This window comes from Chiloscyllium punctatum, chromosome 44 (genome assembly GCF_047496795.1).
Source record: "Chiloscyllium punctatum isolate Juve2018m chromosome 44, sChiPun1.3, whole genome shotgun sequence".
Classification (NCBI taxonomy): domain Eukaryota; kingdom Metazoa; phylum Chordata; class Chondrichthyes; order Orectolobiformes; family Hemiscylliidae; genus Chiloscyllium; species Chiloscyllium punctatum.
In genome coordinates this window covers 36,721,924-36,745,268 of record NC_092782.1, presented here as the reverse complement: position 1 = coordinate 36,745,268, position 23,345 = coordinate 36,721,924, and the positions used below count along the sequence as shown (strand labels likewise).

At 38.2% G+C, this 23,345-nt stretch overlaps 1 protein-coding gene and 1 long non-coding RNA gene across 2 annotated transcripts in view; one reads left to right on the top strand and one right to left on the bottom strand.

Annotated features, from left to right (window-relative positions):
- Window positions 1-4,831: 4,831 nt before the first annotated feature.
- Window positions 4,832-10,758, bottom strand: LOC140466877 (uncharacterized). The gene is made up of 3 exons (XR_011955301.1): window positions 10,664-10,758; window positions 9,971-10,121; window positions 4,832-5,123 (listed from the first exon to the last, which is right to left on the bottom strand). It is a non-coding gene; the product is annotated as an uncharacterized lncRNA (long non-coding RNA).
- Window positions 10,121-23,345, top strand: part of LOC140466876 (guanine nucleotide-binding protein G(i) subunit alpha-1) — a 46,735-nt gene continuing 33,510 nt past the window's right edge. Inside the window, exon 1 of the mRNA XM_072562629.1 lies at window positions 10,121-10,499. Coding sequence (XP_072418730.1) covers window positions 10,382-10,499 — 118 coding nt within the window. The 5' untranslated portion in view covers window positions 10,121-10,381. The remainder of the gene's footprint in view (window positions 10,500-23,345) is intronic.

Below are 23,345 nucleotides of genomic sequence, written 5' to 3'. Positions count from 1 at the left end.
TCTTAATTATGGAATAAATGCTGGTTTAGTCAGTGACACCCTCAGCTTGTGAATGGATTTTTAAAAAAATCTGCCCATTCTGCCTGTGCTAGCAATTATGTTTGTTCATGCCTTGTGATCTTAGCATAAGTATGGGCAATTTTATGATATTGTTCTGCTTTAATCCATTCTTGCAGGAGTGGGCAAAGGAATTTCATGTTAACACTTTTCTACAAAATTGCACAATGCAACTTCATCCAAATTAAATTTCACATTGCAAATTCAGATTTTGAACTTATGACTATCATTCTGTGTACAGTGCCACAAGGCCAACCCAAGGCAGGATATCTTTAGAATCAATAGAAGTTCACAAATTTTGAAATAAACCACAGATTTGTCAAGTGTTTTTAAATCTCTTGTTGTTTCACATATTTTCTGTTTATAGTAAATGATTGATGTTCCTTTCTAACTACTTTTCATCCAATAATTTCCAGATTCTTGGCAAATCTGTTGTTATTTATATTCTTGGGTAAACAAGAAAAGGACAAACCTGTGGCTTTTATTTTTCCCCTGGAATGGCATGCCAGAACCAAGAAATTTCAAGGTTTGTTGTTATTTAGGTTTATAAAAAGTCAGTAAAAACTTTTTTTTTTGATTCCGAAGCAATGCAATAACCTTGTGGTCAGTCAGCATTTCTAAAGATTAAAATGCCATACAGCTGAATGTTTATTTTCTGTACCATTTCATTCATTCCTACATACATTAGTAATCAAAACAATGCAAGGGTCGTTTTTTTTTAGATAATCATGTTTCAACTAAACTGTGTTTATACGTCAACTAAAACTGAGTAAGTCATTTCTGTTGTGCAGAAATCTGTCAGTAATTATTTAATTTCATTGTTTAGAACAACAACCTTTCTCAACTTGTTCTTACTAATAAACATAATGTTATTTGTTTAAACTAATAAATTTGTGACAAAGGTTATGATGGCAAAATTGTAATTGTTTGACAATAGATATCAGATGTGTTTTAATACAATTGACTTGGTGATTGAAATGCCACAGATAGACTGCATTTAGTTTAAAGGCCTCCATGTTTCAAATTCATCATGCACTACAGTTTGTTTATGATATGGATAATATTAACAGTAAAAATATAAATCTGCCATCCTTTAATTGGCCAGATCATTAGAAATTATATTTACTGTCTGCACATTAATTTCAGTTACAGTGTCTTTTTGAACTCTGAAATGATTTCTCTCTTTTCGGATATTAAATAATGAAAAAAAACAAACAACAATTTGACAGAGTTAAGAGGTATTTGTAAACATTATTTTCATAGATTAGTGGAAAATGTTATATTGCTGCTTCTAAATAGAAAATTGGTTACAAATTTTCATCATGACGAGTTAAGCCTTTCTTCCTAAAAGTTGCATAAGTAAATTAGACTTTTAAATTGTTTTCCCTCTGGTATTCAAATGAATTTTCTTTGGTTTTCTTCAAAGTTGGAGTGTCCAGCTATTTTATAAAAATGCTCAGCAAACTACTAAGTATTAAAAGGAAACAAAAACGACACTGTAACACAGACTTACATAGGAACATAGCACTTATCGGGAGTAGGCTATTTGGCCTATTGAACCTGCCCTACCATTCAATCTGATCATGACTGATGGCTGACCTTCTATCTCAACACCTTACTCAACAGTCTCCCCATACCCCTGGACACCTTTACTATCTTGAAATCTATTTATTTCATATTCAGCAACTTGGCCTCCACAGTCTTCTGCCTTAGATAATTCCACTGATTCACCATCATTTGAGTTAAGAAATTTCTCTTTCTTTCAGTGCAAAATTGTTCACAGTACATTCTGAAACAGTGATTCCTCATTTTATACCTCTTCTGCTAGGGTGAAATGTAATCTCTACATATAGTCTTTCCAGCCCTGTTTAAATTTGACATGTTTCAAAATTCTTCATAATGTTAACTTTTGAAAATCTAGCACTGAACCCTATGATATTCCAATAGTAGCGGCTTGCCAACACACTCACTCTTATTCTTCTAATCTTCAACCAATACAGGCCCAGATGAACTGTCTTCACATCACAAACCTGCTATCTCAGGAATCAGTCTAGTGAAGCTTCACTGCGCCCTCTTCTATGGCAAATATATATTGTCTTAGATCAGGAGACCAGACAACACACAGGCATGATTTAACTGTTGCACCAAGCTGCAACACTTCCTTGCTGCCTTGCAATGAACAACAGCTCACCAGTAACCATCCTAAACTGCCTCACTAACTGTTGCAAGGGTGTCTTCCACCCTTCGACGTTGAATTGACCTCATTCACAATTATTGCCCTCTAAATATCCTAGCATGCTGTCTCCAATCTACATAATTGATGTCCCAAGCTCACCATGACAGCATACTTCCTGATATCCCGCTCTTGACTTTCTGAATAGATGCATTGGACTGACCCCCCCACTCCCTTCTCAGCTGACTTAAAATGACAGCATAATGACTGACCAGACTCCTGAATCCTATCTGTGAAGCTCCCCAACTCATTTATTGCTAATCCTTGGACTGGTTACACTGCACCTGTAGGGCTGACTATGGTCCACTCCTGAGACTGTAATGAATAGAACTCCTGAAACTGGCCATTACTATAGGCCTGACTGTGTCTCAGTGCATGGACTGATGCTGGATGATGCTTGACTGACTGTGCTGTTATCCCTGACTGACAACAAGCACCCTTGACTTGACTAAGGACTACTTCCCTTTTGAGACATGGACAAATAATTGAAATACATTGTGTTTTACCCGTAAGCTACTGGCAAATGGTGCAAGTGTCAGACTGATGTAGCAGAGTGCCAGAAAGCAACATATCCAATCCCTTGATTGATCATTGCTGGCAGACATAGCAAGTTGTCTTGCTTTGTGTCTGTGCTAAAAGACAAACCATGATGGAAATACTTTGAGCATATAAGTTCTGATGAAGTAGCAATATGCAAAAAGACAAGGCAGGGATGCTGTGAGCATGAAGTAGATGCAAAGTAAATAAACTAAAAGAAAACAAAACTAAGAGCTCTGAGAAACACCCTGTTCCCTTGCATGGGGTGGGTGCCTGTTGTATCATTGCATTGAAGTGCTGAACTGTTCAATGAATGAGTCCAAGATATGCCATGGTGATGTGGTGATACTAATGTTTTTCTAATGCCAAGCTCTTTGGATAGAGGATGCACATTTTCACTGACCATGGAGCAAACCCTAAGATGCTGGGAATGACGGTCAAAATAGATTCCTAAAAAAGCCATCGACAAGTGCAGTCACTAGGTAACTGTGCTGACTTTCATTTTGATAATTGCACTATATAATCTTTCTTTGCTGGCTGGGAAATTTGCAATGTGCATATAAATGAAGAAGGATTAAGTAATAATGAGATGTTAATATATGCAAATAGGCCCCTCACCACTGACTAATGAGATTCTCATCTAGTTGTTAAATCCTTATGTGGAAAATTGACTTTTTTTTCTCAATGTCAAGAATCTCAATTTTCCATTCTCATCATATTTTTCCAGTTATCTTGTCATTGCCCACATCATTAAGGAGCTGGGAAAATTCTTCATAATGTTAACTTTTGAAAATCTAGCACTGAACCCTGTGATATTCCAATAGTAGCGGCTTGCCAACACACTCACTCTTTTCATTTTGGTAATGAATCCTTTATCCATGCTTGAATGTTTTCCTTACACCATATGGTCTTATCTTGAGCAGCAACCTGATGTGACACCTTATCAAATGTCGTTTAGAAATCTAAATATATCTAGGTATATGAATGGGAAGGGTTTGGAGGGATATGGGCCATGTGCTGACAAGTGGGACTAGATTAGGTTGGCATGGATAAATTGGTCTGAAGGGTCTGTTTCCTTGCTGTACATCTCTATGATTCTATGACATCTACTGATTCCCTTTTTATCCACTCTAGAATGTTAATTCATCAAACAAATCTCAAATAGTTCAGTTAAATATGATATCCCTTTCAGAAAGCCATTTTGCCCAAATGGTGAGTGATTTTCTAAGTATTCTGCTAAAACCCCCTTATTAATGGATTCAAACACTTTTCCTATGACAGAAGCTAACCTAAATGGCCTACAGTTTCCTTTCTGCTTTCCTTCTTACTTGAATGTTACAATTTCATTGGCCTTAACTCTTACAGAATCTAAGAAAATTTGGAGGTTAATAACTAATAGATCTACCATCTGTGCTGCCACTTCTTTTTAAACAATAGGATGCAGGCCACCCCATCCTAGGGATCTTGCAGCCTTAGATTTTACTTTACAGAGTTTTTGTTAGTTAGCACTTACCTGTTTCCTGAACAACAGTGAGGAAGACAGCCAAATGTCGACTATATTGAAGTTTTCAGTTTAATGCTCAAAAGTAATGAATTACTTTCTTACAATTTGACCTAATATTTTCCAGTGCTTACCACTTAAGTTGTAATCCAATTCTTAGCATATATAATGCTAAATCAACTTTGTGCAACTTTGAGTTCACATATTTTAGTAGTAATAATTATTATATAGCAATGACTCAAATCAGACTGACCTTGGATATTTGTGATATTGAAGTAAAACACAATTTATTTCTTGTATATATTTCCATTTGGAAGAGATTCGTTCTTTTACTTACATCAGTGTTCCTATAATACAGATTTGTTCACTTCCTAATTTCTTATAATGTTTAAAATCCAAGATCTAAAATTTAAAACTAACTCAGACTTACTGCAAAGTGAAAAATATTATAGAACTTTCTTAAAAATCTATGTTTAATACTCTTTCCAAGGAACTAATCAACATTATGAAAGAACATTATTTTGTTCTTTATTAGTATTGACTGTTCATTCATTCTCCTTGTCATTAGCTCTTCAAATTACAACTATATGCTGTTCAGGCAGGCATATAGAGTGAACAGGGTTGAGGCAGGAAAATGTTGTTTCAGCAATGGTGGGGTAAAGGAAGAGAGGTTGAAGAATCTCTGAAGTCAGAGGAAGCATGAATGGCACAACACTAGGTTATAGTCCAAAAGGTGTATTTGGAAGTACCAGCTTCGGAGCGCTGCTTCTTCATCAGGTAGCTGTGGAGCAGGATCTAAGAAAAGCAAAAGATCACAGTGACATGCAACTGAAATGATATATTGAACAAACCTAGATTACTGTTAAGTCTTCCATCTTTTAGAATAGGTTGCAGGTTTTGGTTCATTAAAATGTAAACCCCAGAACTTCCTTTAAGCCACATTTTCGAGATAACTTAAAGTTTAATAAACAAAGATGACATCTCAGCTCAGACAATATCTTAAAAGTGTGAAGTTAGAGTCTGTCTGTATCCCAATCTTGAGTCAGACTGGTTTTATTTTCAGAGTAGGAACGTATAAAATGTTATATGGATTGACTGCCTGCAGATTGTGTACTATTTGAGCAAAATAGAATGTATCTGCAAATACAATTCTGCAAATGCAAATTCACCCCATAGATGTGTATGTATGCATGTGTGTGCATATGTGAGGGAGAGAGAGCACATGTGACTGTGGGTGTATGCGTATGCATATAGGTATGTGCGTGAGGATGGGTGTGTGCCCGTGAGAGTGCATGTTTGTGTGTGTGTGTGTGCTTGGTAGAGTGTGTGCGTGGGTGTAACTACGTATAAACCTGTGAGAGGATTTGTGTGGGGCTGTGTTTGTGTGTCTGTGAGAGAGCATGTCTATGAGAGAGGGTCTGCGTGAGTGTGAGAGTATGTAAGAGTGTGTGTGTATGTGTAGGGGGGGGGGTCACCTGTAGTGTGACATGAACCCAAGGTCCTGGTTGAGGCTATCTTCATGGGTACCGAAGTTGGCTATCAACCTCTGCTCGGCTACTCTGCTTTCTTGCGTATTTCGAAGTCCACCTTGGAGGATAGTCACCCAAAGACCTGAGGCCGAATGTCCCTGGCTGCTGAAGTGTTCCCTGACTGGGAGAGAACATCCCTGTCTGGCAATTGTTGCACAGTGTCCATTCATCCATTGTCGTAGCGTCTGCTTGGTCTTGCTAATGTACCATGCCTCTGGGCATTCCTGCCTGCAGTGTATGAGATAGACAATGTTGGCTGAGTCACATAAGTAACTGCTGCCTACATGGTGTTCCCACGTGTATTGGTGGTATCCATGTCAACACTCTGACACGTCTTGCTGTGGTTGTCATGACAGGGTTGTACAGTGTTATGGTCGACGTTGTCCTGAAGGCTGGGTAGTTTGCTGCGAACAATGGTCTGCATAAGGTTTGGCGGTTGTTTATAGGTGAGAAGTGGAGGCGTAGGGAAAGTCTTGGCGAGGTGCTCATCCTATTGATAACATGTTGCAGGCCATGAAGAACATGGTGTAGTTTCTCCACCACTGGGAAGTATTGGACAATGAAGGGTACCCTGTTGGTTGCATCCTGTGTCTGTCTCCTGAGGAGGTAATTGGTAATTACGGTTTCTCGCAGTGGCATGACGATTGATGAGTTGAGCATCGTATCCTGTTCTTATGAGGGCGCTGTTCGGCACCTTCAGGTGTCCATCGCATTCCTCCTCCTATGTATGCATAAGGCTTGTCCATAGGGGATGACTGTTTTAATATGTTTAGAGTAGAAGCTAGAGAAGTGCAGCATCATGAAGTTATCCATGGGTTTGCAGTAGAGTGAGGTACTGAGGTGCCTGCCCTTGATGGAGATGCGTGTCCAAGAATGAGACCGATACTAAAGCATAGTCTATGATAAGTCTGATGATGGAATAAAACTTTGTTGATATCACTGTGTAGTTGTTTCAGTGACTCCTCACCATGAGTCCAGAGGAAGAAAATGTTGTCAATATATCTGGTGTATCGTGCTGGTTGAAGGTTCTGTGCAGCAAAGAAGTCTTCAAACTTGTGCATGAAAATGTTGGCATGTTGGGGTACAAATTTAGCCCCCATGGCTGTACTGTGTGTCAAATGTGAAAATGTTATGCTCGAGGGTGAAGTGGATGAGTTGTAGGATGGAGCTCGGAGATTGGCAGTTGTTGATATTGAGTACCGAGGCTGTTGCAGCGATGCCGTCATCATGGGGGAAACAATAGAACATGCTGCTTTGTCTTTCTTTCTCTGTATGTCTGTGTCTTTGTAACTTGTTTCTGGTTCCAACCTTCTCAATTCACTGAGAATCGATGAGCTTCACTTGTAAACAACTCTTGGTTCATGATCATCTGCACATTGCAGGAACTGAGTGCCATAAAACGCAGAGTTCCCACTAGATTTCAAATTCTTTTGCAGTGAAAGGATTATAGGAAAACGGGTGATCTGCCATGGGTGTCTAAGGGACTATCAAATTGAAAAAGAAGGCATGCAAATTGGCTAAGATCAGCAGGAAATTAGAAGACTGGAAAAGCTTTAGAGGTCAACAAAAAGCCACAAAAACAGCTATAAACAAAAGTAAGATAGATCATGAGAAAAAAAACTAGCTCAGAATATAAAGACAGATAACAAAAGTTTCTATAAATATATAAGATAAAACAGTGGCTAAAGTAAACATTGGACCTTTAGAGGACGAGGAGGGGGATTTAGTAATGAGATATGAGGAAATTGCAGATATAGCATTGAATAGGTATTCTGTGTCGTCTTCACAATGGTGGACATGAATAACATGCCAGCAATTGACAAAGAGATGAAGATCGGTGAGGACCTGGAAACAATTATTATTACAAAAGAGGTAGTGTTGGGCAAACTAAAGGAACAAAGGGTAGTCAAGTGTCCTGGCTCTGATGGAATGTAACCCAGGGTGCTAAAAGAGATGGCAGGAGAAATAGCAAATGCACTTGTGGTAATTTTCCAAAATTCACTGGACTGTGGGGCAGTTCCAGCAGATTGGAAAATAGCAAATGTGATGCCACTGGTTAAAATGGGAGGTCGACAAAAGATGAGAAATTATAGACCAGTTAGCTTAACTTCTGTACTGGGGAAAATGCTTGAATCTATTTTCAAGGAAGAAATAGCAAGGCATTTAAATAAGAATTGTCCTGCGAGTAGAGGCAACATGGATTCATGAAGGGCAGGTCATGCTTAACAAGTTTTTTGGAATTCTATGAAGACATTACGAACATGGTGGACAATAGGGATCCAGTACATGTGATGTATCTAGATTTCCTAAAGGTATTCGACAAGCCGCACAAAAACGTTGCTGCATAAGACAAAGCTGCATGGTGTTTCAGGCAATGTGTTAGCACAGATAGAGGATTGGTTAACCAACAGGAAGCAAAGAGTGGGAAAAAATGAGTGCTATTCTGGTTGGCAATCAGTGCTGAGTGATGTGCCTCAGGAAATAGTGTTGGTACTACAATTATTCACAATTTGCATAGACGATTTAGAAGTGTTTCAAGCTTTGCAGATGACACAAAGATGAGTAGTACAGCAAAGTGTGCAGAGAACTGTGAAAGTTTGCAAAGGGACATAGATAGTTTAAGTGAGTGGACAAAGGTCTGGCAGATGGAGTACAATGTTAATAAATGTGAAGTCATTCATCTTGGTAGAAAGAACAGTAAAAAGGACTACTACTTGAATGGTAAGAGATTGCAGCACACTGCTGTGCAGAGTGACCTGGGTGGCCTTGTGCATGAATCACGGAAGGTTGGTCTGCAGGTGCAACAGGTAATTAAGGCAAATGGAATTTTGTCCTTCATTGCTAAAGGGATTGAGTTTAAAAGCAGAGAAGTTATGTTGCAGCTGTATTGGGTGCTGATGAGGCCATAACTGGAGTACTGAGTGCAACCTTTGTCTCCTTACTTGAGAAAGGTTGTGTTGGCACAAGAAAGGGTGCAGAGGTGGTTCACTATGTTGATTTTGGAGTTGTGAGGGTTGTCTTTTGAGGAGGGACTGCGTAGATTGGGATTATATTCATTGGAATTTAGAAGAATTACGGAGGATCTTACATAAACACACAAAATTATGAAGGGAATAGATAAGATGGACATCGAGAGGATGGTGGGTGAAACTAGGACCAGAGGGCATAGTCTCAAAATTAGGGGAAGTAGATTTAGGATGGCATTGAGAAGAAACTTCTTCACCCAGAGAATTGTGAATCTATAGAATTCCCTGCCCAGTGAAGTGGTTGAGCCTTCCTCAGTAAATGTTTATAAAGCTAAACTGGATAATTTCTTGAACAGTAAAGGAATTAAGGGTTATGTTGGGACAGTGGATAAGTAGACCTTAGGCCACAAAAAGATTAGCCATGATCTTACTGAGTGGCAGAGCAGACTTGAAGATACCTGATCCTATATTCTAAATTATGCAGCCAACCTGGTAAACCCCTGATTTTAAAGTTTTTTCCCCCCTCCCTTGCGGTCCTCAAATTTAAAAACACAACTCTCTTTGTAAGAAATGTTCTTTTTTATTTAACAGTTATTGGAAAAGTTGAGGATTATCAGATCAACCATGATCTTACTTTGTAGGACAGTTGACTCAATTAGATGAATGGTCTACTTCTGTTCTTGTGTCTTATAGCCATATAACCTATTATAACGGCACTATTTCACTATAGAGCTTTTTCCTATACCCTGCCTGACATTTAATCCTTATCAACATCACTAGGGTTTTTTTTTCTGTCAGCGATCACATTGCTGTTTGTGGGAGCTTGCTCTGCTCACAAGTTTCCTACATTGGTCAGTACATTTCAAAAAGTACTTCATCGGCGTAAATTACGTAGTTGTGAAAAGCGTGATTATAAATACAAGTCTTTCTATGTTGGTTTATCTCCGATCAGTATTGAATTGGAGGTAGTAGGTCCCTTCTGTGGAGAAAGACTTGAATTGGGAACAGGGACAGAAGACTCAGAACGTCAGAAAAGAGAGACAGAAAGAATAAGATAAAAAGGCGGGTGAATGGAAGGAGTGTGTGACAAAGACTTACGGAACATAAACACTGACACATCCAGTAACCAAAAGAAAAACAAATTTACATGGATCGGAGGTCGGCCGTTGCCATGGGTTACCAGCCGCTTCCGTTGAGGTGATGCAGGCGCAGGAGCCAGAGGCGACATCCGGGTCCCGCTGCCTGGACGGCGTGGTGCTGCGCATGCGCTTGGGACATTCGGCGACCGAGGCGTCGCGCTGTTGGGCGAAGAATAAATAAATAAATCATCCGTTCGATTAATTCATGAGCTAGAGTTGGGGGGTATCAAACTACAGGGAGGAACTGCCTGAGGCTGGTTCCGATATTCGCCGGTTGACTCTCTCTCTCTCTCTCCCCTTCCCTCCCCGCCCCCCATTTTTGAAAGTGTTGCCTGGTTTCTGGGGAAACGGAAGCCTCTTGTGTCAGGGGCTGTGAGAGGAAACGGCTGCTCACTCAGAGAGGAACCGCAGCCAGCAAGATGGGGTGCACATTGAGTACCGAGGACAAAGCGGCGGTGGAGAGGTCCAAAATGATCGACAGGAACCTGAGGGAGGACGGGGAGAAAGCGGCGAGAGAAGTCAAGCTGCTGTTGCTGGGTGAGTGAGAGGCTGTGTCTCACCGACTTGGGGGGGGGGGTACACAACGAAAATGGCTCTTCACCATCCGTGCTCCCTGCATCCGTCCTTACGCCGCAACATCTAACTCGCACTGTCTTTGCAACAACTTTTTTTTTTAAGCTTGGCCTTTTTATTTCTTCTACCTGCAGCATAATCACAAGATTTTCTTCCCTTCGAGTGGTTGAAAGCTTTTGGATCTTGCTATCGTGGCTTGCCACCCAGTCTTTTCCTCTTAATCATCCGTCCCCCCCGTTTCGATTCGAAACAGCAAACCCGTTTTAATTTAAACAAAAACAGGATGCTGGAAACATGAAATAAACACAGGGAATGCTGGAGAAATTCAGCAGGTCTAGTAGTAGGAGATGGGAAGAGTTAATGTTTCGAGTTTAATATCACTCTAGTCATACCGGCTCCAAACGTTAACTCTTGTTAGTCTCTCCACTGAACTGTCGTTTTGCCCAAAAGCGTCAGCGCCGTGCAATTTATCTTTTGTCCTGAATGCCAAATAAGTCCAGGTGCCGCTTATTTTATTGCCGGCTCTAAACAGAATTTGGATTTTAAAATGTAAAGGAAATTAAACAGTAAGGTATCACCACCTTTCTCAGTCTGCGTTGGATAGATGATTGAGAAAGTTTCTTATGAACCGTTAACCAACTGCACGACAGTATTTTTAACTTGCGCTAGCACTCTAATGGCATATAACAAAATCAGTAGCCGAAACTGAAATCTCATATATCTTTGTTTCATGAAAAATTGACGCATCTTGTTTAAGGTTTGGACTTTTACTAGAATACACAAAGGAGTTGAGTTAAGCAGATAATGACAGATGAAGCATTCATCCGAGAGGTTTTCGCGTTTAATGATCTTTGCTTGATCCCGTTTAAGAGCATTATGGAAAACCTGTTTGCAAGTCATCTTCCTGTGGAGTATCTCACGGTCTTCTGAGTTTTATAATATTTTGATTCACCTTTAAACATCGATTTTGAGTATTTTTGTTACTTGAACAATTACTTCACATTTTCAGGAAACAGTACTGCAGCATGATATAAATGATGGGAAAATACGTTGTGCATAAATTCGTATACATCTATTTGTACTGATCGTAATTTTATAAAAATCAACTTAATTGCAATTCATTATCCTGGCAAAACAATTTAAAATGCAAATCTAAACATGTTTCTTATTGCACTTAGTTTTAATCTATGATATTATATAATCCTTTCAAGTTTGTGACTTTTAATATTGCACCCTGAGGATGCTATCACTTGGCATATAATATTACACCTAGCATAATAACAGAGGGATTCAGGCTAGGCCTTTTTCGTGTAAAGTATGCTCATGTCCATTGTATTCGTTGTGTTTCAAATGCAGTTCTTTAAAGGAAGTTGTCTCTTGAAACTTTGAGGAAATTGGGAGACTGACAATGGAAATATAATTTTGTACATTGCTAACTAATTTCAAGGTTCATAATGAATTACCTAATAAGACAGCTTTGAATTGTGTGCGTTGCTATATCTTATTCATTTTCTCCTGTAATGAGAAAGCATATCTTGGAATAGTTTAGACAGTTCTGTTAACACATACTGTATTTGTAATAGCAATTGAGATTGTAACTGATAATTGAATTAGATAATGTAATGGCATTAGACTAGAACAGTGTTATCCAATAAGCTACATAAGCAAATAAAAATTAGCAATAAATACCATCAAGCATGTGCTCTTATTGTCAAGGAGTATTGTTCAGTTCATTATCAAAAAATGCACAAAATGGGTTAAAGCCATAGATGCCAAGGAGGGTGGATGATATTTGGTTGAGTGTAGTAAGATTGGAAATGGAGCAAGAGATGATGTGGCCTGTGCAACCTGTTCTGCTAATCTGTATGATCATAGCTGAACTTTGGGATAAACCTTCAATTTCTCACCCCCTTCCTATACTCCTTGATTATATACAAAATTAAAATGCTATCTGTTTTAGCTTTAAATATACTCAGTGACTGGGTATCCAGAACTGTATTGACTGAAGAATTCTAAGGATTGTTATGATCAAGGTGAATAATATCACACTTCCGTCACAATATATTCCATCTGCCACATTTGTCCACTCAGGTAACCTGACCAAATCCTTTTGAAGCTGCTTTGTGTCCTTCAATAACTTGTGATCCCACCTAGCTTCTATCATCAGCCAACTTAGACAGAGAGTAATACATTAAATCAAGGATGCAGGTTGTAAAAAGCTGATGTCTCAAAACTGATCCTTGTGGTACTCCTCTAGTCACTATCTGCCCAACTGAAGTATCAGTTTTTCCCTACTTTTTAGTTGTTCTGTCCATCTTTATATTTTTCTCCTCCACTCTTGGGTATTAACCTTTGGTGCAGCACTTTAATTTTCAAAAGGTATCAAATCAAAATATATATATTACACCGATGTTCCCCTTAATCTGTTGTATTCTCAAAAAAGCCAGTAAATTTGCCAAACTTATCAAAAATTTGATTTTGTCCAAACATATTATGATTTTTTTTTGTTGTTGCATGCACTGAAAGGAACTCCTTAATAAATTCCACCATTTTCCTGATGATGGAGTTACATATGCTAAGTTCCAATTTGCTGAGACTGTTATAAAATCTGGGGAGTTTTGGAAAAACGTAATCAGCACATTCACTGCTCTGCAGTCATCTCTTTCAGAACCTTAGAAATGATCCACCAGGTTCAAGGGATTTGTTGACCTTTTTTTCCCCCGGATTTCTCCAGTACTTTTCCTCTGATTTTAAGATAGTTTCTCTCTCTAGCCCCTAGATTAGCTAATATTGTTGGTGTGTAACTTGTCTCTTATTTTACAAACCATATTTGTTCAATTTTTTAAAAATTTATATGCTTGTAAAATTTTTTGACATCCATGTTTATATTGCTGACTAGTTTACTTTAAGTTTTCATGGCTCTATCATAGCAGGTTTCTAAACCACTCTCAATATTCATACTTACATTCTTTGCAACATTCATAACTTTATTCTTTTAACCAATACTAACCTTGATTTTCTCACTTAACCACAGTTGGATCTTTTTTAGTGGTATGTAGTTTTGTTGATCATTCTTGCATTATTTTTAAAAATGATTTTTCTTTTTCCACGTACATTTTAGTCTGTATTTACTCAATCAACCATAGCCAGTTCATCCCTCAGATTTTTGTGTTTAGCTTTCTCGAAGTTTGACTCTTGTAAGTGATTGTGAAGTGTGTCACAGTCAAATAATGCAAGGGATTCAGTTTAATTATGATCACTTTTTTCCAGTGGATCTTTAATTCTGATGTTACTAATAAATGTTCTTGCCTCAATAGAACCTAGGTCTAAAACAGCTTTATTCTTGGTTGGTTCCTTAATGTGTTGCTTCAGGAAACTACCAAAAAACATTTTGCAAACTGAGAATTTCAGTTAACATTTGCCAATTTGGCTGTTTCAATCTGTGATAAGAATAAAGCCACCTACTGTTGGGGGTGCAGAAGCACCATAAACTACTTGCAGTGGTGTTTTCTGTCGTTTTCCATTCATAATTCCCACCTGTACTGATTATAATATCTAATTTTCTGATCCAAGATCCTTACTCGCCAATGTTCTTGTGTTATGTTAGTATAAAAAGCCTTCTTATTATTGTGCTATCTTTTCAATGTCATATAATCTAGAATATTTATTTTTCAAATTTTATGACCATGTCTTTGTTCTGGTAATTGGATCTAAACCATTAATCTCTTTGACTGTCTTTGCGCTACTTGTTAGTTTATATATATATTGCTGTGGATGCTTTACATGGTAAGATAAAGATTGTTAAGGAATAAAAACAAATAACTCCCTTCTTGGCTCACCAAAACCTGTACACCATCTACACAGTATGGGTCAAGAATGTGATGGAATACTGTCTCTACTTTTTGTATATTCTCGTGGAATGTGAGCATTACTGGCTGGACCAGCATTTAATGCCAGAAGATGATACTGAGCTTCCTTCTTGAACTGCAGCAGTGTGCGTGTAGTACGTTGATCCACAATAACCTTAGGGAGGGAATTCTTGCCTGGCTGGGTGAGGCTGCAACAGCACTTAAAGCTCAACAACATTTAAGGCAAAGCATCTTCCTTAACTGGAACTCTATCTGTAACCTTCAACATTCACTCCCTCCACCATTGATGCATAATGGCAGTATTGTGTATCATCTGTAAGATGCAGTGAAATAACTCTCGAAGATTGCTTTCAATTCTTTGACTTTCACCACCTAGAAGGATACGAGCAACAAATGTACAGGAACACCATCACCTTTTAAGTTCCCTTCCAAGCCCCCCACCATACATCCTGATTTGGAACTATATAGCCATTCTTTCACTGTTGGTGGGTCAGAATTCTGGAACATGCTTCCTTATACCACTAGGATCACCATGTGGTCTGCTGTAGTTGAAGGAGATAGCTGGACCTGACGTAGTGGTGAGCTAGGGATGGCCAATAAATGCAGGCCTTGATAGTAATACCCACATTCTGTGAATGAATACATGAGAAAATAATCCTTTTATACTGCTATTATCTGCATGCTCTCTCTTGCCATCATTCATATAACTCTTCTATTGAGTCAGTTTCTAATTGCACATTAAGGAACTTGGATTTTGTCCTAGTTTTATAAATTGCAATATACTGGTCCCAGTCCCAGTTTAAGTGAGGTCTAACCCAACTAAACAGATCCCTGTTTGGTGTTGTGCCCTGTGAATCAAAGCTACTTATTCCTACACAACCCAGACATTTAATTTCTTGTCATTCAGGATCCAGTCGATATACATAGATGTATGCAAATGGTTGCATTTATGAACTTTACAATTCAGAATCCTGTAGTTTGACTGGTGTTTTACCCTGTTTAAAATACTCTTGAGAGATAGTCTAAAGTTAGGAGGAAGTAAAATTTATTGTTGTACTGTTGGGTGTTTTTTATAGTCTAGGTGGATATTCTTGCCTTTTTGTATATTGTTATGCCTGACCCTGGGCTAGATTTGCTATTTTATTATGGTTCCAAATAGCATAGCTCAAATTGTTGAGATCGCAGGTGAAGATAGTTGAGCTGGTATCCTCTCCATTATTTACCGACCTCCTCGGTTGTTCCTTACAAGGTTAATTTAAACATATATCCCTTTCTGTCAGACCTATATGAGCTTATACTTTAAAAGGAGCCAGCTTTCTTGAATTAACAGATGATGAATTTATGAATTACTAAGTGTGAGAAGAATTAGTAAGTGTAGTTCGTAATTACTAGTGATTATTTAAAGTCTGAAATGGGAAGTCGTAGTGGGGAGCAAAGAGATAGCAGACCAATCAAAAACATATCTTTGGTTCTAACTTGAAGGACGACCCATAACATCCCAAAAATGTTGAGGAATGCAGGGTCTAGCGTGAGAGGGAAGAGCTGCAGGAAATTAGTTGGGAAATGGTGTTGAGGAAATTTGATGGGGTTGAAGGTTGACTAATCCCCAGAGCCTGATATTCTACATGCTATACTACTTAAAGAAGTGGCCTTAGAAATAGTAGATGTATTCATGGTCATCTTTCAAGATTCCATAGACTCTGGAATGGTTCCTGTGGATGCAAGGGTAGCTAATGTAGATCCCAGCTTGGTGCTATCTGCAAACTTTGATCTAATTCAAAATCCCCTAACAGACCTACTCTGTTGTTATTACACCCCTTTAATGAATTATCTATAATCTGCTCCACTATTCTCTGCCGATTGTATCATGGCCTCCAATCAGAGTTGAAAAGTGTGGTGCTGGAAAAGCGCAGCAGGCCAGGCATCATTCGAGGAGCAGGCGAATCGACTTTTTGGGCATAAGCCCTGGTCTCCAGCATCTGCAGTCCTCACTTTCTCCTAGGCCATGATACAGTTCGAGCAATGTGTTTTTGACTTGCTTCTTTTCCCTTTTGAAGAGCTGTTTTGAAGTTTCCTTTGCATGTTTGGCTATGGCATTCCATGGGCCTCTCTCACTAGATAACCATTTAATGTGTATCTGCAGATATTTTTGGCTATATAAACCTTTTTTCTTTTAAGTACACATTTTGGAATTTTATGTTGAACAAGTCCACAGCGGTTTGGAGTTCTGACTTGTTTTCATCATAATATCTAACATTTTGTTGACTGTTTTTGTCGCACATTATCCACAATTTGGAGGCAATAAATCATTTTCTAGATTTATGCAGATATTGAGATATTTACTCTGGGGTGTGAGGAGAAGCTAAGGTATCACTTTCTTCCCAGCGTCACTCTAATGGGCAAGTGTTTGGTGTCAGCCTGATATTTCTTAAAGTATTGTTAAGCTTCGTTGCGTGGGGATTGTCGTGTGCATCCTAAAAAATCTCATTACTTTTATGAATGCACAGTTAGGATAAAAAGCACTAATATTGGCTTTTGAAACCCTTATTTTAAAATGTAAGTCATTTCTATATTTTAGTAAATACTATTTCAGTTGTTGTCGCAGCTGGTTCATTGCTCAGTTTAACATTTGCAGGACAATCAGATATTTTAGTCACTGCTGTGGAGGCTGGTATAATTGCAACATTTAGGGTGGCATGGTAGCTCAGTGGTTAGCAATGCTGCCTCACAGCACCAGGGTCCCGGGTTCGATTCCAGCTTCAGGCGACCGTCTGTGTGGAGTTTGCATGTTCTCCCTGTACCTGTGTGGGTTTCCTCTGGGTGCTCTGGTTTCCTTGCACAATCCAAAGATGTGCAGGCCAGGTAAATTGGCCATGATAAATTGCCCATAGTCTTAGGTACATTAGTCAGGGGTAAATATAGGGTAGGGGAATGGATGCGGGTGGGTTACTCTTCGATGGGTCAGTGTGGACTTGTTGAGCCAAAGGGCCTGTTTCGATATTGTAGGGAATCTCTAATCTAATTTAATTTAAAGCACATCTGGGTATATGAGAAGGAAGGGTTTGGAGGGATATGGGCTGGGTGCTGGCAGGTGGAACTAGATCAGGTTGGGATATTTGGTCGGCATGGACGAGTTGGGCCAAAGGGTCTGTTTCGGTGCTTTAAGTCTCTATGACTCTGTGAATAAAACTGTCTGATTAATATGCACAATCAGTCTGTTTAATGCATTGATCTTTGAAATTCCATTGGTTAAGTGGGAATTTAATTTATATTTTTTTGAACTATATAACCAAAATCAGTTGCATCAGTAATCATCATGCTGGGAGACACTTAATATTTATCTAATGTCCATTGTCAAAAATAATATTGTAGGTTGAGCTAACTATAGTGAATAACAAAATCTTTCCTTCGGTGGAGGTTGCTTTACTCGTTGGTTACTGTGCTGGAGTTTTGCAAGTAAAGTCCAATTAGTCCCATCTCCTCTTCCCAAGTATTTCCCTTTTCAAGTATCTAGTTGATTCTCCCAAGTCCTATGTTCTTCTGAAGGTTACCCATCATATTTTTAGTCAGTATGTTCCAGTATTATAACTCGCTATCTTAAAAACTGAATAATTCTCTCTTTGATTCATTTTTCAACCGTCTTCAACTGTCTCTTTCTGGTTACCAACCACCCCTCCCCTGTGGAAACCATGAAAACCTTTCATAATTATGATTACAGTAATTTCCCGAACCTTCAGAATAAGCCTAGCATCTTTTGGTCTCCACATAGCTGTAAACAAAGTTTCATTGCGTTTCAATATACCTAATGAGCTTGTAAGAAATAGGAACAAGAGTAGGCTGGTCCATTGAATCTCCTGTGCCATTTGATCAACTTTATTGCTGGCCATTAATACTGAATACATAATAAATGAAAAATAGTTATCTTGAACATTTCTCCAGGGTATTGCTGGGATTGCAGGATTTATTTATTTAAAATAAATATGAATTATTCAGATGTTCTAACATCTTCAGATGTTAGAAGTACAATTGTATTGTACATTTCGGCAAGTAAACTGGTTATTGTAAACTGGCATAGTGAGTTCCCGCAAAGCTTAGATAATGTATATTTTGTGTATCATCCATTACTTGAAGGCCAGTCACCGTCACAAAATTTTGTAACTTCAGTCCAATGTCAAGAATTAGAATTGGTTGAGAGCAATGTCTGATATAAGAACTTTGCTTGAAACTGTAGTTCGGTGATATTTAAATATTGCTTTGTGAATTTTTTTATAAAGCAGTTACTTTCCTTTGTGTTGGAAGGGTGCGCACTTTCAAAATTTAGTATATTATTCCTCCAAAGCAATGCTACTGGTCGAATTGAGAGACATTTTTTGATATACATTGATTTAAATAAATCGACACGGTGCCACAGTATCACCAGTATGCCTTGCAGTGTTTAATGCTGATGCCATGGAGTTCCTAAACTGTAGATGCTGAAATATTTGGAGGTCAGGCAGTATTTGTGGAGTAAACAAGGTGCATGGACTATTCTTCAAACTGCTCTCTAATGAAGAGATATGTGAAAGGTTTGCTTCTGTTGAGTGAATAGGCAAATAATCTGTCTTCAATATTTGCAACATTTTCTGTATTTTTCAGATGTATAGAATCAAAGGTTATTTTTCCTTGCAATTTTTGCCATGTTGCTTATCAGTACCGGTATTCATTATCAAGCTTAGATTCCAGTTGTACTCAGATTTTATTTTTATTCCAAATCTTTAAAGTGTCCTGGAGTATTGCTATCATTCTATTATTAAAATTAATTGATCACGAACTTGATATAATACTGGCTGGATCTTTTCATGTTGCAAATGCATGTTATTGTTTTGTATATCTGGAAATAGCTTAACTGGAATGGGCTGTTGCAACCATATGTGTCAGACTATCATACTATGCTGCTGAGTACTATAGTGCCCATTCTGACAGTACTTGGGCTGTTCTTTTTGAAGTTTTCTTTAGGTACGCAATATTCCAACAATGTGACCTTTTACAAGGTAGTCATGTTCTCCACTGTCTTCAACTCAAATTAAGTGGGGTACTAAAGGAGTTATTTAGTCTGCTATGTATTCTGCTTGACAGCAAGCAGGTGTGTGGTTTGGTTGCCAAGGCAGTTAGGAACCCAGATTTGGAGTTATCAAGAGCAAGATGCAAAATGTTCACCTTTGAAAACCAAGACAAGAACAGCAGGACAGACTGGACACATTTTCTGTCTGAGATTTTGGGTGTTAGGTGTGAGAGAGAGATCTCACAGAGCAACTGGTTATAACTGTTGTGAGCAAAAGGAAAAAGGTTGCTGAGCCTTTGCATTTTATATTGCCTTTGCTATTTATACCCCTGAAAGGGGTAAAAGTCCACTTCACAGAAAAAAGCCACGGACAGCAGAAAGGGTTTACACAATTTCAAAAAAGCAGCACAAATCCTGCTGAATGGGAAAGACACAAAGACCAACAAAGGACCACCCAGCAGTTTATAAGAGCTACTAAACAGGATTATGAAATGAAACTTGCAAGGACATCAAAATCAATAAGAAGAAATGTTATAATTACATAAAATGAAAGCGGGTAATCAAGAGCAATGTTGGTCCTGTAAAGACTGAAAGTAGGGATATTGTCAAAGGCTGAGGAAATGGCAGACATATTGAATAATTGCTTTGCTATAACATTTAGAGTAGAAAGGAAGGATAGCTTGAAGTCCAGAGGGAAGAATAATAGATTAGGAATAGAGACTTAATAAAATTAATGTAAGTAAAGCATGGGTAATGAGGAAATTAATGGAATTAAAGAGTAACAAATCCCTGAGATGGGACAGGGATCTATCTAGGGTATTAAAGGAAGTCGGGGAGCACATTGTAGACACCCGAACTATGTAATCTTTCAGAATTCCCAAGCTAAAAGAGTTATCCTCCAGTTGCAAGTGTAACTCTACTTTCTAAGATGGGTGAAAGAGGAAAACCCAAAGAATTACAGGCTAATTAACCTAACCTCTGTTGTTGGAGTGTATAATCAAGAATGGGAAAATTGAACATCTTGAAAATTCTCAGTTAATGTGGGAAAACCAGCATGGATTCATGCCAAGTCATACCTGACAAACCTCATTGAATTTTTGAAGATGGTGACTAAGATAGTGGACTTAGCAATGTTTATGGATGTTACTTGTATGGATTTCCAGGAGGCATTGATAAATTCCACAAGAGATTGTTAACCAAGGTTGAAGCCCATGGAATTAAGGGCAAAATACTGACATGGCTGGAAAATTGGTTGACTGGCAGGTGACAGAAAGTAGGCATAATCCAAATTTGCTGGTGTCAAAGTTAGGTGGCATTGTAAAAGTGTAGATAACATCATAAAATTAGAAAGGGATATTGATACACTAAGTGAATAGACAAAACTGTGACAGATGTAAGCAAGTGTGGGTTAACCATTTTAGCCTGAGAAAGGATGGGTGAGGGCACTTTCCAGATGGAATGATTTCCAAAAAGACTTAGGGGTTCAGGTGCATAGATCTTTAAAATATCGCAAACAGTTGCAGTAAATAATCAAGAATGCTAATGGAATGCTGACCTTTCATATCTGGAAAGATTGGAGTACAAGGAAGCAGAAATTATGCTGCAGTTGTACAAAATCCTGGTTAGGCCCTACTTGGAGTACAGCGAGCAGATCTGAGAACCACTCCTTCGGATATATTGGCCTTGGAGAGAGCACCACATGGATTTACAAGAATGATTCCTGAGAGATTCAGAAATTTAAGCCTTCTTTTTCCCTCTGGCATTTAGAAGGTTACAGAGCATCTGATCAAAGCCTTCAAGAAACAAAGTAGGTAGTAAACTATTCCCATTGATTGGGGATTCCAAAACTCAGGCATAGTCTGAGAATTAGGGCCAGACCATTCAGGAGAGAAGTTAAGCACATCTACACGCAAAGGGTAGCAGATGTTTAGAATCACTTCCACAAATATCAGTGGATGTAGGATCAGCTGTTGATTCAAATTTTCAGGTAATTTTTAAGCCAAAGTGTTAAGGAACATAAGCCAAAGGCTAGTATATGGAGTTAGACCACAGGTCAGCCATGATCTCATTGAATAGTGGCATAGGCTCGAGGAGCTGAATGGCCTACTCATGTTGATATATTCCTGTTGTTCTAAAGGCTCTGCAAGATGTGACTAGTAAGGCCTAGGGGAAGAAATCACCAAAGTGGATCTTTCTGTTGAATGTTAATTCTCTTGAAGTGGATTTTTGAATCCTAATGTCTGGTGAAACTGGGAGGTGAGAATCCTTTTGGAATCTGGGGATAACTGGAGTGCTTCCAACAAAGACTGTAGTCCTTTGGAGTATTGATTTTTATTGTTATGTTTTTATATTTTAGTGAATGTTACTACTGGACAAGTAAGATCCCAGAATGAAATCTGGCTTTATAAATTAAATTAAACAGCAGCAAATATGATGGGATGGTCTGTCTCGAGAACGCAAGTGTGTCATGTTGTAGATTTTTATTTTAACAATAACAGTTTATTATGCAGTGGTTAAAATTTACAGAGTTAGCTATAGGTAACAAAGTTTAATAGGCTTATGGCAAAACAAAGTCCTATCTATTCCCCAAAACTATCACTTTTAATGAAAATCCAAAGAAAATTTCCTTTATTCTCCAGTTTGTAGATTTGACTGCTTTTTCTCTCTTCCTGCCCTTTGGAGGCATGAAGTCTTTTGTGTGGAATACTTGAGAGCTTAGATTTTCTCAGTCTCTTAATAATCTGTAGAGTTCCAACCAATTGCTTGTTAACTTCTAGGCAGTGTTTGGATGATGTTACTTTTTGTTACAGTTAAAATCTTGAAATTTTAATTGCATGTTGGACTTTCAAATTGGTCACTGAAAATTAAACTTTCTTCTTTGGTACAATCAAAGAGTTGATTTTAATGTTTAAATATGTGATCTTTGCACGGTAGTGCAATATGCTGTTATATTGTCTATTACACTGAGGCTGGAGGAGTGCACCATCGTTCACATTCCATTATTTCACAGTTCAGACCATAAAAATACTTTTCCCAGTCGCCATGATGAACCAGGGTTTAAACAACAAGACCCACTAACTAGGTTTCTCAAATGCACTTATAGTTTTATTATCAAAACAAAACCTGCTGAATAAAGATGAAATAACTGGTTAAAATAGACAGCCAGTAATATAGAAGCACAAATTTTTATTCCTATAAATATCCCCAAAATACGTAGGCAGGCATATATGCAATTTGCAGCAAAAAAGAAAGAAAAAAAATTCTCTGCAGCGAAGAGCTTTCTGAACAAAAAAACACTTTTGGCCATTGGGTTATTTTTGAAAACAAAATGATAAAGATTAGGATTTTCCAGAATTTGTTAATCTGATGTTCTGTCATGTGATCTTTCCCAAACATGCATGGTTGTGTCTGAAGTCCAACAGTCATTGCTTGCTCTGGAAATACAATCTTGATGTCTTTTCAATTACTTTTTCAAAAGAATCAATAGGTTTCACCCTGAAATAATAGAATTTTTTTTGTTTCTGGAATAGGAGAGATCAGTTGAGCAGTTTGTTCAGAGCAAGCTGTCCTTCAATTCATTTGGTTCTTAGCAGACATACATGTAACTGAATCAGATAAAACAAGAACCTCTCCAAGTTGGTCACCGCTTAAACAGCCCCAGCATGTGTACAGCAAAGTAATCCATTGTTACTAGTCATTTAAAAAAAAACTCCACTGTCCGCAATGAATTTTCAGTGTCTTTTTAACTCTCTTCAGGCATCTTCAAAACTTAAAGTAAATTGCTTTTTCCACAATCTTTCAAATCTTATCTTCTGAGTAATATTAAATGTGATGTCTTTGCCTAATAGCTAGGCATATAGATTCTGTTTTTTTTTTCAGGTCACTTGCACAAAAGTGAAA